Source organism: Microcebus murinus, chromosome 8, assembly GCF_040939455.1.
Source record: "Microcebus murinus isolate Inina chromosome 8, M.murinus_Inina_mat1.0, whole genome shotgun sequence".
Taxonomy (NCBI): domain Eukaryota; kingdom Metazoa; phylum Chordata; class Mammalia; order Primates; family Cheirogaleidae; genus Microcebus; species Microcebus murinus.
Genome location: NC_134111.1, coordinates 23,258,843 through 23,272,548, shown reverse-complemented (window position 1 = coordinate 23,272,548; position 13,706 = coordinate 23,258,843). Strand labels below are relative to the sequence as shown.

The following is a 13,706-nucleotide window of genomic DNA, read 5'->3' as shown; positions in this document are numbered from 1 at the left end:
AGAGAGTGACTTTATTGTTAGAAGAGTTTTGGGCTAGGCCTAACAAAAGATTCAGTGTTAAGGAACTTTATTGCCTTTGTGTGTGTGTGTGTGTGTGTGTGTGTGTGTGTGTGTGTGTGTGTTTCCCCTTTTAAGAGCAAGTAAACAAAATTGAGAAGTCTTTTAGATGATTGCTTTGAATCTTGTTATTTTCAAATTTGGTTAGACATTAATGGCATTTAGTCATCTTGTATTTGTTTTACAGACTCCCTCAGGTAAACTGAATATAGTCATCCTCTCTGACATTAAATATTTCTCAATTTGAACTTACTGATTTAGCACGTTACTATTATTTTCCAGGCTAAAGCAACTGCAGTAATTTCTTTGAATTCTGTAACACTCTGTCATGCCCAGCCATGGCAGGGACCAAGCTGTCATTTCTCGTAATGATCATTTATGATCTTGCCAGTGAGACAATTCGCTGGGGTGTTTGGGAAGCCTCCCAATTGCCTGGTTTTAAAATAGTTTGGTTTAACATTTAGCATCTGGGTGTTGGAAATAAGTTGTCTGGCTTACAAAACTGAATATTTTTGTATTCCTTGCTTGGTTCAAGTTCTTGCACTAATAAGGTACCGGTTCCAAGATGCAAAAGGCATGTGACTAGTGACTATGAATTCTTGACATATGTTTCAAGTCTATGGCTTCTCCAAAGAAACCATTCAATGTCTATGAGGACACAGGTGAGATTAAGTAACTGTGCCATGAAATGCCTTTTATGAATGAACATGAATTATTATTTTAAAGCATGAACTATTTGTTGGCTCAAGATAAAAGTACCTCGAAATTATGCCATAATGGTACATTATCATACAACATGATAGACTGCAATTTATGATGACAAAGCGTCTGCATTATAAATAAAGATGCCTACTAGGGTATGCAAGATGCAAGATTTGCAAACTTTTGACAAAAGTGTTTTAACATGGAGATTGGAATGTACAATATAGTGTATTTCACTTCTCCATTCTACATCAAACTTTAACCAAAAATGAGATGTCTGGAGTTAGCTTGATTCCTAGTGCAATATATTATACCCTAAAAAGCAACATGCATACTTATAGACTGAGTTTACTATTGGTTTTCTCCCCCTTTCTCTGTGTCAGCAGAAGTACAAAAATAAACTACTAGATTCAATTAGTGAAAATTAATGAAAGTAGCTATAATGTTGTTTAGCAAAAACACAGAAAAACTTCATTTTCATAAGACTGTCCATAATAACAACTGTTTTTATTTATATCTAACTTAAAATTTTCATTCTTAGTCATTCAACAATGTTTATCGAGTATATACGTTGTTAGTCTAAATGTGATACTGGGGAAATCAAAGACATTACTATAGTCCCTAAGTTGAAGGAGCATAGATTTAGTTATAAAGACAGCATATATATATATATATCTGCTAATAAATCAAAAGAGATTTTCTCTAGTCATTATCACCAAGGCAAAAATCTATATATTAACAATTTATATATTGGGCACTTTGAGTTTGAAATACTCAGATTACTTAGTAAATGTGTGACCTTAAAATAACATCTTTGAGCTTCAGTAAAATGTGGTTTAGAGTAGTAGCTACCTCATGGTTTGTGTGAAAATTAAATTATCCATGTAATACATACACATCTTGTACATTATAAGCATTTATGAAATGGTAGCTGTTATTGATGATTAGGGAATGGTGAAAAGATAAATGAATAAATAAAAACCCTTATGAATTCTGGTAAAAAGTAAATTAAGGAGTCTTTTTTTTTTTACTTTAAAAAAATCAATAGATTTAGGAGGTACAAGTGTTTTTTTTTTAATTTTTATTTTCATGGATAAATTGTATAATGCTGAAATCAGTGCTTTCAGTGTACTTGTCACTAAAATAGGATACATTAACCCGATAGGTAGATTTTTATCCATTTACCTCCTCCCACCCTCCGCCTTCTTAGTTTTCAAAGTCCTTTACACCTCTTTATATGTATAGTGCATGCACTCATGCACCTCCAATATATAAGTGAGAACATGTGGTATTTCTTTTACCATTTCTGAATACTTCATTTAGAATAATTTTCTCTAGTTCCATCCAAGTTGCTGCAAAAGCATTATTTCATTCCTTTTTATGGCTTAGTAGTACTCTGTAGTGTATATATATTATATATACCACATTTTCCTTCTTTCTTTTTTAATTTAAGAGTATTACAGGGGTACATACGTTTGGGTTACATGGATTGCTTTCATACTGCTTGAGTCAAAGTTATAAGTGTGCCAATCACAGAGATAGTGTACGTCGTACCCATTAGGCATGATTTTCCCCATTCCTTCCCCTCCCACCTGATTAATTTCTGCTGAGTTTTACTTCAATTTGTGCACTTGAGTGCTGATCAGCAAGTTTCAATTTAATAATGAATGCCACACCCTTATCCAATAGGGCGGTTCTCTAGCAGGGGAGATAGGCAGGCTCCCAGATCCCCGTTCCCTAGCACCCCTCCACACTCTCCCATCAGATATGTCCATATGGGCTTCCTTGCCACCCAAGTCCAGCTCCCAGACTTCTCCCTTGCATCGCCCTTCACCCTTCTTGTGTCCGGGAGACACTAGGACGGGCTTGCTTACCCGAGTCACCTGTGTGCGACCCAGTGAAACGCTGATGGGCAGGGAGTTCAAACTACTCTCACAGTTGTAACGTGTGGGGGAGGGGCCACAGCTTCCGGTCAGCCAGAGCTCAGCCCAAGCTCAAACTGCATTCTTGGTTGTAGTAATTAGGGGAGGTTCTGGGGAGGAAGTGTCTGGAGGAAAGAAAGCCAGCACTCTGGCCTTTCATGGTACTTTCCCAGGGGGAGCCCCTCACAGACTGCCCAAGCTCCTGGGGCTCACTCGTCCACCCCACCATTCCTTACCTGCTGCCATGCCTGGGCTTGTGAAGGATGGGAAAGCCTTCCATAAACTTAGCAGCCCACTGTTAACCCAAGTTGTGTAGGAGGGGGAGGGTAAAACTCTCTTGCCTGTTTTTTTTTTTTTTAATTTCAGCATATTATGGGGGTACAAATGTTAAGGTTACTTATATTGCCCATGCCCCCCTCCCCTCCAGTCAGAGCTTCAAGCGTGACCATCCCCCAGGCGTTGCACATCTCACTCATTATATTTGTATATATCCATTCCCCCCTCCCCCCCACCTGCCTGACACCCGATAAATGTTACTCCTATAGGTCCACTTAGGTGTTAATTCGTTAATACCAATTTGCTGGTGAGTACATGTGGTGCTTGTTTTTCCATTCTTGAGATACTTCACTTAGTAGAATGTGTTCTAGCTCTATCCAGGATAATACAAGAGGTGCTATATCACCATTGTTTCTTAAAGCTGAATAGCACTCCATGGTATACATATACCACATTTTATTAATCCACTCATGTATTGAAGGGCACCTGGGTTGTTTCCACACCTTTGCGATTGTGAACTGTGCTGCTATAAACATTTGAGTGCGGGTGTCCCATTTGTAGAGTGTCATGTGATCTTTTGGGTAGATGCCCAGTAGTGGGATTGCCGGATCAAATGGTAGATCTACTTGTATCGCTTTAAGATATCTCTATATTGCTTTCCACAGAGGCTGAACCAGTTTGCAGTCCCACTAGCAGTGTAGGGGTGTTCCTATCTCTCCGCATCCATGCCAACATTTATTGTTTGGGGAATTTTTGATAAAGGGCATTCTTACTGGAGATAAGTGATATCTCATTGCAGTTTTGATTTGCATTTCCCTGATGATTAGACATGTTGAGCATTTTTCATGTTTGTTGGCCTTTATTCTGTCTTCTTTTGAAAAATTTCTGTTCATGTCCTTTGCTCACTTTTTGATAGGGTTGTTTGGTTTTTCCTTGCTGATTTTCCTGATTTCCAAATAAATATTAGTTATCAGCCCTTTATTGGATGTGTAGCTTGCGAAAATTTTCTCCCATTCTGTGCATTGTCTGTTTGCTCTCTTGACAGTTTCTTTGGCTGTGCAGAAGCTTTTTAATTTGATCATGTCCCATTTATTTATTTTTGTTGCTGCTGTGATTGTCGTTGGGGTCTTCTTCATAAATTCTTTGCCTAGGCCAATGTCTAGAAGAGTTTTCCAAAGTTTTCCTCTAGAATTATAATAGTTTCACATCTAATGTTCAAGTCTGTAACCCAGCATGAGTTGATTTTTGTGAGAGGTGAAAGGTGTGGGTCCTGTTTCAGTCTTCTGCATGTGGCTATCCAGTTTTCCCAGCACCATTTATTGAATAAGGATTCTTTTCCCTGGTGTACATTTTTGTCTGCTTTGTCAAAGATTAGTTGGCTATATGAGGATGGTTTTATATCTGAGTTTTCTGTTCTGTTCCACTGGTCAACGTCCCGTTCTTGTGGCAGTCCCAAGCTGTTTTAATTACTATAGCCTTGTAGTATAGTGTGAAATCTGGTAAATTGATACCTCCTATTCCTAGGATTGATTTTACTATATGGGGTCTTCTCTGGTTCCATACAAAGCGTAAAACTATTTTGTCTATATCTGTGAAAAATGATGATGGTATTTTAATAAGGATTGCATTGACTCTGTAGGTCACTTTGAGTAGTATAGACATTTTAAGAATGTTGATTCTGCCAACCCATGAGCATGGTATATTCTTCCACCTGTTTACATCCTCTGCTATTTCTTTCTTCAGTGTTTCATAGTTCTCCCTGTAGAGGTCTTTTACCTCCTTAGTTAAATATATTCCTAGATACTTTATCTCCACTTCTATTCAACATAGTGGTGGAAGTCTTTGCTACAGCAGTCAGACAAGAGAGCAGAATTGAGGGCATCCAAATGGGAGCAGAAGAGTTCAAACTCTCACTCTTTGGTGATGACATGATATTATACCTAGAAAACCCCAAGGATTCAACCAAGAGACTCCTTGAACTGACAAATGAACTTGGTAAAGTCTCAGGATACAAAATCAATACACAGAAGTCAGAGGCATTCATATACTCCAACAAAAGTACAAGTGAGAACCAAATCAAAGACTCAATTCTTTCTTACCCTTTTCACTGGGCTCTGAGCCTCCCTGGATTTTATTCTTACCAATATTTTCTCCTCTTTATTTTCTTCCTTCTCAGGTGTCACAATTTTTCTCTATGGGGTCTCCAGCCATCTCTGTCATCACTCTCTGTGATCCACATCTGAGCTGCAGCTCATCTCCCCTCTTCTCAATATGCTATCCTACCTTCCCCCTGGGATGGTCTGACAAGTAATGTCTCTAGTTGGTCATCTTGGTTTCTCCCTCTAAGATATGCATTTTCTGTGTACTCTCATTAGTTGATGGGCACTTAGATTGATTCCATATTTTTGCAATCATGAATTGTGCTGTTATAAACATTTGTATGCAGGCGTCCTTTTTTATAAAATGACTTTCTTTGGGTAGATACTCAGTGATGGGATTGCTGGATCAAATTGTAGGAGTCTTTATTTGTAAATACTGCTCTAATAATTGGGTTCTCCTTCACATTTCTCTCTTGCCCATAATTTCAAAAGATTGTCCTTTGGACTAATGCTGTTGACCTTGACTGATTTTCAGGAAACTCCTTTTGTTCTTATCTAATCTAGTCTTTACCCCAGAGGAAGAATAATCTTTATAGCTACAAATCAGTAATGAAATTAACCTGCTTAAAAAATGTTAATTGCTGATGATTACCTTTAGAACAAAACTCAGACTCACAACCATGGCCTATAAGAAGGAATATCTTGTGTGTTAGCCCTTCCGACCTTCCTCACCAGGCCCATCTTGGGATCTTTTTCCCTGATGTCTGAGTGATAGTCATATTCACTTAGACCTTATTTAGTTTCTCAGAATTTCATGATCCCTCTTGATCATGACTTTTGCACCATGTATCCCCTCTGCCAAAGTCCTTCTTTGCCATTCCTCCTCCTATTTGCTTATTTGTCTTTCCCTACCCCAGGGCAATCTTTTCAGATGGCACAAAAGAGAAAATATAATTTTTTATTCTCCTACCAAGGAATCTGCCCTTATTCACACTGATTTAAAAAAAAAATTGAAATTTAAAAAAGGTATAAATCTTAAAGTTTGGCTCTTCTAAAAGGAAGGAATAAAACTTCTTTTTTTCTGGTTACAGGGTAGACTAACCTAGTGATGTTTCTGCTTGGAATGTTAATACTGAGGCCAAAAAAATAAAATTGATATATTTATTTCAACAAAAATATTTCAATTTAATTTTCTTAATTTGATTATTATTATTTTTTATTTCAAAATATTAAGAGAGTACAAATGTTTTTGTTACATGGATACATTGGATAATGCCAAATTCAGGGCTGTCACTGTGCCTGTCACCAGGATAGTGTTCAATGTACCCAAGAGGTAAGTAACAAGTAGAAGAAAATCTTAATTTGATTTTTAAATAAAAATGATTACTTTAGAATAACTTTGTAGCCAAAATCACAAAAGTTAATACCAAACTTATCTCTGACAGTTAAATACAAGCACATATATGATTTAAACTTTTCAAAACATTTCCACATAAATCCTTATGCCAATCTTGTGAAGTTATTGAAGCAGATTTTGATCAGTCTCACTTTAGACATGAGCAAACTAAAATTTTATTTCATTTTCCTTATTATTATTATTTTTTTGAGACAGAGTCTCGCTTTGTTGCCCAGGCTACAGTGAATGCCGTGGCATCAGCCTAGCTCACAGCAAACTCAAACTCCTGGGCTCAAGGGATCCTCCTGCTTCAGCCTCCCGAGTAGCTGGGACTACAGGCATGCGCCACCATGCCCGGCTAATTTTTTCTATATACATTAGTTGGCCAATTAATTTCTTTCTTTTTATAGTAAAGACATGGTCTCGCTCTTGCTCATGCTGGTTTCGAACTCCTGACCCCAAGCAATCGGCCCTCCTTGGTCTCCCAGAGTGCTAGGATTACAGGCGTGAGCCACTGCACCTGGCCGCAAACTAAAATTTTCAAAAATGAAATATTTTCTCCAAATCCACTGTGCTAAAGACTGATCAAGCTGCCATTAGAACCTAAACAGTCTGAGTCCTCATTGTATGCCTTTATACCACATTATATTATATAATATATATTATATATAATATACATATTCAGAATTTACTGTGGTATAATATGATATTTACTGTGGTATATATATAATATTATATATAATATATTATATATTATATCATATTATACCACAGTAAATTCTGAAATGGGGACAGCTGAGGACATTCTTTAGTTCTGAATTGGATATTAACTATCATTATCTTCATTGTGATAAAGGATTCATAGATGGCAGGTGTGTATAAAAACTTTTAATATGTAAATATGTGCAATTTAGTGTGTGTCAATTACACCCAGAATATTATTTTTAAAATGGAGGTCAGAAATTTATTTTAAAATTTTAACTTATTATTTAAAAAAATAAAGTCCCTCCTTACTTGGAAGCTGCTAAGGCAAACGCCCATTTCCTCATTCTAAGTATGCTACAGTATCTCCACTAATGTAATTTCTCCACAGTAGGAAGGCACAAATTTCTTCTAAATAAAATCAAACAAAATAAAACAACAAATTACATCAATGCCTTTAAACATGTCCCTGGAAGTTTTCAATGCCATGAAGGCAAATTCTTGTATATTTCTTTGAAGATTATAGGTCTGGTCTTTCCTTTTCTTCTTTTGTATATCTTCTGCTCCATTCCTTAAATATGCCTTACCTTTACATTACAGGAGTGAACTTGTATTAGTTCCTGTCTTATAGATATCTGAGCTCGTTATTCAACTAACAGGGGTATGCTGAGATTTAAACTATCTCCCTATTCATTTCCTAATTTTCTATAATAAAAATTGTGAGGAACTATTTGACTAAGGTACCTAGGTTTAGAAATAAAAATTAAATAAAATAACTTGACTGTAAATACATCAATTTTCTGGTATATCCTTTTCTTCCAAACCTAGTTACAGTCACATATACTTAGTATTCCTTCTGAAAATATTTTAGAAATATTTCTGGCCTTTATTTTTAAAAATTATATTCTAGATATAATTGGTATACACTAAATTGCACATATTTACATTTTAAAAGTTTTTATACACACCCACATCTATGAATTCATTATCACAATGAAAATAATGAGCATACCCATGACACCACAAGTTTCTTCACTTCCCTTTTAATTTCTCCCTTTCTACCTTGCCTCTTCCATACTCTATCCCCAGGAAACACTATCTTTTGGTTTGTCACTATAGATAATTAGTTTGCACTTTCTAGAAGTTTAAATGAATGGCACCATATAGTGTTTATTCCTTTTTGTCTGGCTTCTTTCACTTAGCCTAATTATTTTGAAATCCATCCAAGTTGTTGTACACATTAATAGCACATCCTGTTTTTGTTGTTGTTGTTGTTGTTGTTGTTCAGTAGCGTTCCATTGTATGTGCCAAAGAAACAAATATTCACACTTGTTAAAATAGCAAGGCAGACTTTATTCAGGACTATTTGAAGAGAAGTATAGGGACTACTGCAATGGACTTTTGCAGTAGGGGAGGGATACTGACTTCAACTCTGAATACAACAAGGAAAATAAGGAATTTATAATGTAGGAGCAGAGTGTTGAATCAGTAGATGGAAAATTACTAAGAGAAAATTTCATGGATAAGGAGGGATTCTGACTAAACTGATGCTACAGGATTCTTGCTGGAGGCACACCGGGATGATCAAACTTCACAGGGGGATAGTGAGGAATGAGGAATTTTGTCAGATATGGTGAGTGGCCAGATATCAAAGAATTATAGCTAAAATGAATTAGAAATTTTGCAAAAATTGTACTCTTGAGGACATGCCCAAGGACAGAGCCTAGTTAAAAAAGAGTTCAGAGGAGCCTGGCTGAGGATTTTCAAGTTTGTATCTATTACAAATAAAGCTGCTATGAACATTTGTGTACAAATCCTTGTATAGTATGCTTTAATTTCCTCTGGTAAATGAATACGTAAGAGTAGAAGGGTAGATCATACACTAGCTGTATTTTTTTTAACTTTTTAAGAAAATGTGACTTTTTCCTAAATTGTTGGTACCATTTGAAATTTCTACAAGTTTCTCTACTTCCTTGCCAACAATTGATATGGTCAATTGTTTTAGATTTACTCGTTCTTAGAGTTGTGTTGTGATATCTTGTGATTTTAACAAAAATATCTCTAGTATCCCATAATATTGATCATCTTTCATATCAATGTGCTTGTGTGCCATACATATACCTTCCTTAGTAAAATGTCTTTTCAGAAATTTGTCTGTTCTTTCAGAGGATTGTTTGTTCATTTTATAATTGAGTTTTGAGAGTTCTTTATATATTCTGGGCGTAAATCTTTTGTTAGAGCTATGATTTGCAATTTTTTTCATAGTTTGTAGCTTATCTTTTACTTTGCTTACCAGTGTCATTTGAAAAGCAGAAATCTTAAAATTCGCTTTATCATTTTTTGATGAAATTCACTTTATTTTATTTTTAATGAATGCTGGTGTTGATGTTGTATCTGAAAATCTTTGCTAATCCAAAGCCATAAACATTTTATCCTATGTTTGCCTCTAGAAGTTTTATAGTTTTACATTTTATATTAGCTTTATGATCTAATTTCATTTAATTTTTGTATATGTTGTGAGATATGGACAGGAGTTCATTTTTTGCATGTGGATACTTAGTTTTTCAAGTACCATTTGTTTAAAAATTATCCTATTTCCTTGAATAGCCTTTGTTCTTTGTCAAAAATTAGTTATCTGTATGTATATATGGGTCTGTTTATAAATTCTCTCCTGTTTTACTGATGAATTTGTCTATCTTTTGCCAATATCACACTTTCTTTATACCTGCCATTTTATATTGTCTTGAAATAAGATAGTGCTAGTCCTTCAACATTTTTTTTTTTTTTGGCTATTCTAATTCTTTTGTATTTCCAGATGAATTTTGGAATTAGCTTGTCAATTTCTACAAAATGTTTGCTGGATTTTTATTGAGTTGACATAAAATGTATCAATTTGAGGAGAAATGGAATTCTAACAGTATTGAATCTTAAAACCACTGAATAGGGTATACTTATTTATTTGTGTTTTTGTTAATTTCTCTTAGCATTTTTATACTTCTTAGGTTCTTGTACATATTTTTTCATATTTATCTGTAAATATGTCATATTTGTTGAAGCTATTATAGTTTTTTTAATTTCAATTTTCAATGGTTTATTGCCACTATATAGAAATACAATTCAGTATAGCAATCTTGTATCCTTCAACCTTACTAAATTTATTTATTTCTTTTACAAGCTCCTTTTTTTGTAGATTCTATTGGATTTTTTATATAGAGGATTTTGTCATCTCTAAATAAATACAGTTTGACTTTTTTTCACAATATGTATTTTTTTTTTCCTTTTTATTGCCTTATTATGATAGGGAAAACCCCCACCCTGGGGGTCCCATGGCTGAACTCACTGGTAATTGGATGCTTTTTGGATCTCACTGCTGATTGGATATGTAAAGTTTGTTGCTGATTGGATATGTAAAGCTTGTTGCTGATTGGATGCTTTTTGAATCTCACCACTGATTGGATAACTCCTCATGCTCATAGTTGATTGGTTGTGTGTAACCCCAAGAAGTGTATAAAACTGGAGGAGAACAAGGAAGCAGTGCTCAGAATTTGGTGGCATGCTCCTCTGAGCCCACTGGCAGAATAAAGGCTTATTCTCTGACCCTCTGTGTGCCTCTAGGTTCTTTCTCTGCTTAGTTGCTGTTAACACTTGCTGTACACTTGCTGGAACAATTATACTGAGTAGAAATTCCAGGAAAATGTTGAGTAAAAGTAGTAAGAGTAATCATCCTTCTCTTGTTCCTGGTTTTATTTCTATTTATAATTCTATTCTTAGTTTTTGTCAGGAATGGATGTTATATCTTATCAAGTAATTGTTTTGGACTTATTAAGATATTCATGTAAGTTTTCTTCTTTAGTCTGTTATTATGGTAAATTATACTGATTGAATTTTTAATATGGAATCAAGCTGTATTCCTGGGATAAACCCAAATTCATCATGATGTATTATTCATTTTATTGATCATAAGAAATGAATTTTTAGCCGGGCGCGGTGGCTCACGCCTGTAATCCTAGCACTCTGGGAGGCCGAGGCGGGTGGATTGCTCAAGGTCAGGAGTTCAAAACCAGCCTGAGCGAGACCCCGTCTCTACCATAAAAATAGAAAGAAATTAATTGGCCAACTAATATATATAATATAAAATCAGCCGGGCATGGTGGCTCGTGCCTGTAGTCCCAGCTACTCGGGAGGCTGAGGCAGGAGGATTGCTTGAGCCCAGGAGTTTGAGGTTGCTGCGAGCTAGGCTGACGCCATGGCACTCACTCTAGCCTAGGCAAGAAAGCGAGACTCTGTCTCAAAAAAAAAAAAAAAAAAAAATGAATTTTTAGTTTTATTGTTTATTCTCTATTGTTTTTCTGTTTTCTATTTCTTTAATTTCCATTCTTATCTTTACTTTTCTCTTTTCTTTAGATTTAATTTACCTTTCTTCTACTTTCTTAAGGTGGAAACAGAAGTTATTGATTTGAGAATTTTTTTCCTTTTCCATGTTTCCTTGCATAATAGTTTATTGGTATAAATTTTCATATTCCTATAAAAATTCCTGAGCTTTTTTCTTGGAGATAGTTAAGCTACTTGAAATGGTTTGATCCTTTTAGGTCTTGCTTTTAAGGTCTGTTACACAAAACTAGAGTTTAGTCTTGGGTTAATAAAACTGCTAAGGCAAGACCCTTCTAAGTATTCTACTCAGAGTCGCATGAATTAGAAAGTTTTGAGTCTACTTGTTATTAACATATACGATTCTTGGACCTGGGTGAACTATGGGACTCTTTTCTGTAATCTTTCCATTAGCTGTTTCCCCAACCTAGAGGAGTTGCCTCACATGCATGTATGTATCTCTTCAGTGCTTGACTAAATGCTCCAGGAGGACTCTCTGCAGATATCCACAGTTCTCTCTCTTTTGAACTCTCTTCTCTCAACATTCTGTACCATGAAAGCAGGCCACATTGCTCTCCCATAACTCTTAACTTTCCATAATTTTAACTCACGAAGTTTTCTGGCCTCTGGTTGGGTTCTTCTGTGCTGTCCCCTGCAATCTCTCTCTGGTAAATTGTGGCCATGATGGAACGCACCCTGTATTTCCTGTTACTCAGGAATCACTGTCCTCCATTACTTGATGTGCAATGAGTTGCACAGCTTTATTTCACATATTTTGTTACTTTCTAATTTAGGTAGGAAGGCAAATATAGTCTCTTTTACTCTATCTTGATCTGTGTAAAAATATGGTCTTTACTTTTAAACTTTTATTATCAGACATGTACCTCTGGTTGATTTACTCATACTGTACGCCTCCTAAAAGAAGAACTTGGATCTTAAGGTTCTTTATATTCCATATATAGTTCTGGGAACTTGATGAGTGTTCCCAATATATCTGGTGATTTCCTGATAATGATTAATAAACGTTTGTTAGTGATTTCAATTGATCTCATATTTTTAACTTGGTGATTTTTAGTTATAATGCTGAAACAATAATAGAGTTGTTTATACAAATTGAATGATTAAATAAATGTATTTAGAATGTTAACTAAACACCTTACAAACACCAAATATGATAGCAACATTTTAAATATAAAGCATATTAGATAATTCATTCAGTAAAATGTTATTTTTATCTGATGATAAAATAAATCAAAATCCAGTTTATTTTTTGAAGCAAAAATGGATGTGGATTATATAAATATTTGGCTTTTCATTGTGAAAATATGATATTTTAATTTATTGCAGGTGATTGTCAAGTCTGGGCCAGGGACTTTCCTCAGTCTGGCTGTCTATGACAATTATATCTTCTGGTCAGACTGGGGAAGAAGAGCTATCCTGCGTTCCAACAAGTACACAGGAGGAGACACAAAAATTCTTCGTTCTGATATTCCACATCAACCAATGGGAATCATAGCTGTTGCCAATGATACCAATAGCTGTAAGTTACAATAGAAAGCAACTTTAGTTTCCAATTATATACTCTGATCTCTCAACAAATATATTTATGTTTTATAGAAATACTTATTTGGATTTTTTCTCTTTTTCTAAAAAATTAAATATTTTCTTCTTTTTTTTCTTTGTTGTACTATGACTATGTGGATTTTGTTTTCTTATAGTTCTTTGGGCAGTCTTCCAGATTTGATTATTCAGTATATTGAAACTGATTGCCCAGTGTGGTGGCTCATGCCTTTAGTCCCAGCAACTTGGGAGCAGAGGTGGGAGGATAACTTGAGCCCGGAAGTTCCAGGCTGCAGTGAGCTATAATTATGCCACTGCACTCTAGCCTGAGTGACATAGTGAGACTCAATCTAAAAAAGAAAAAAAAAAGGAAAAGAAAAAAACAATTAAAGTAAAAAGATTATTGGAAATTATTTAAGCAAATTCTATAGTGCTTAATGTACCACAATAGAAATAATTTATTTTTTAATTATTTGTTTCAAAAATCCTTTTTCACTCTCACTCCTCATATCTTTGAGCATTCCAGCCAAATAGTTTCTATGAAAATGATACTTGATAAATAAGCTTTGCATCTGGTCTTGAAAAGTTTTTAATCACTGAAATATCTACACAATTGCAGTTTGC

The 13,706-nt window shown here is 35.1% G+C and overlaps 1 protein-coding gene across 2 annotated transcripts in view; it reads left to right on the top strand.

Moving 5' to 3' along the window:
* LRP1B (LDL receptor related protein 1B) overlaps positions 1 to 13,706 on the top strand; it is a 1,745,675-nt gene that overhangs the window by 1,446,326 nt on the left and 285,643 nt on the right. For both annotated transcript variants that reach the window (XM_020288518.2, XM_076005497.1), the window contains exon 44: positions 12,870 to 13,062. In XM_020288518.2, the coding sequence (XP_020144107.2) occupies positions 12,870 to 13,062 (193 nt within the window). The remainder of the gene's footprint in view (positions 1 to 12,869; positions 13,063 to 13,706) is intronic.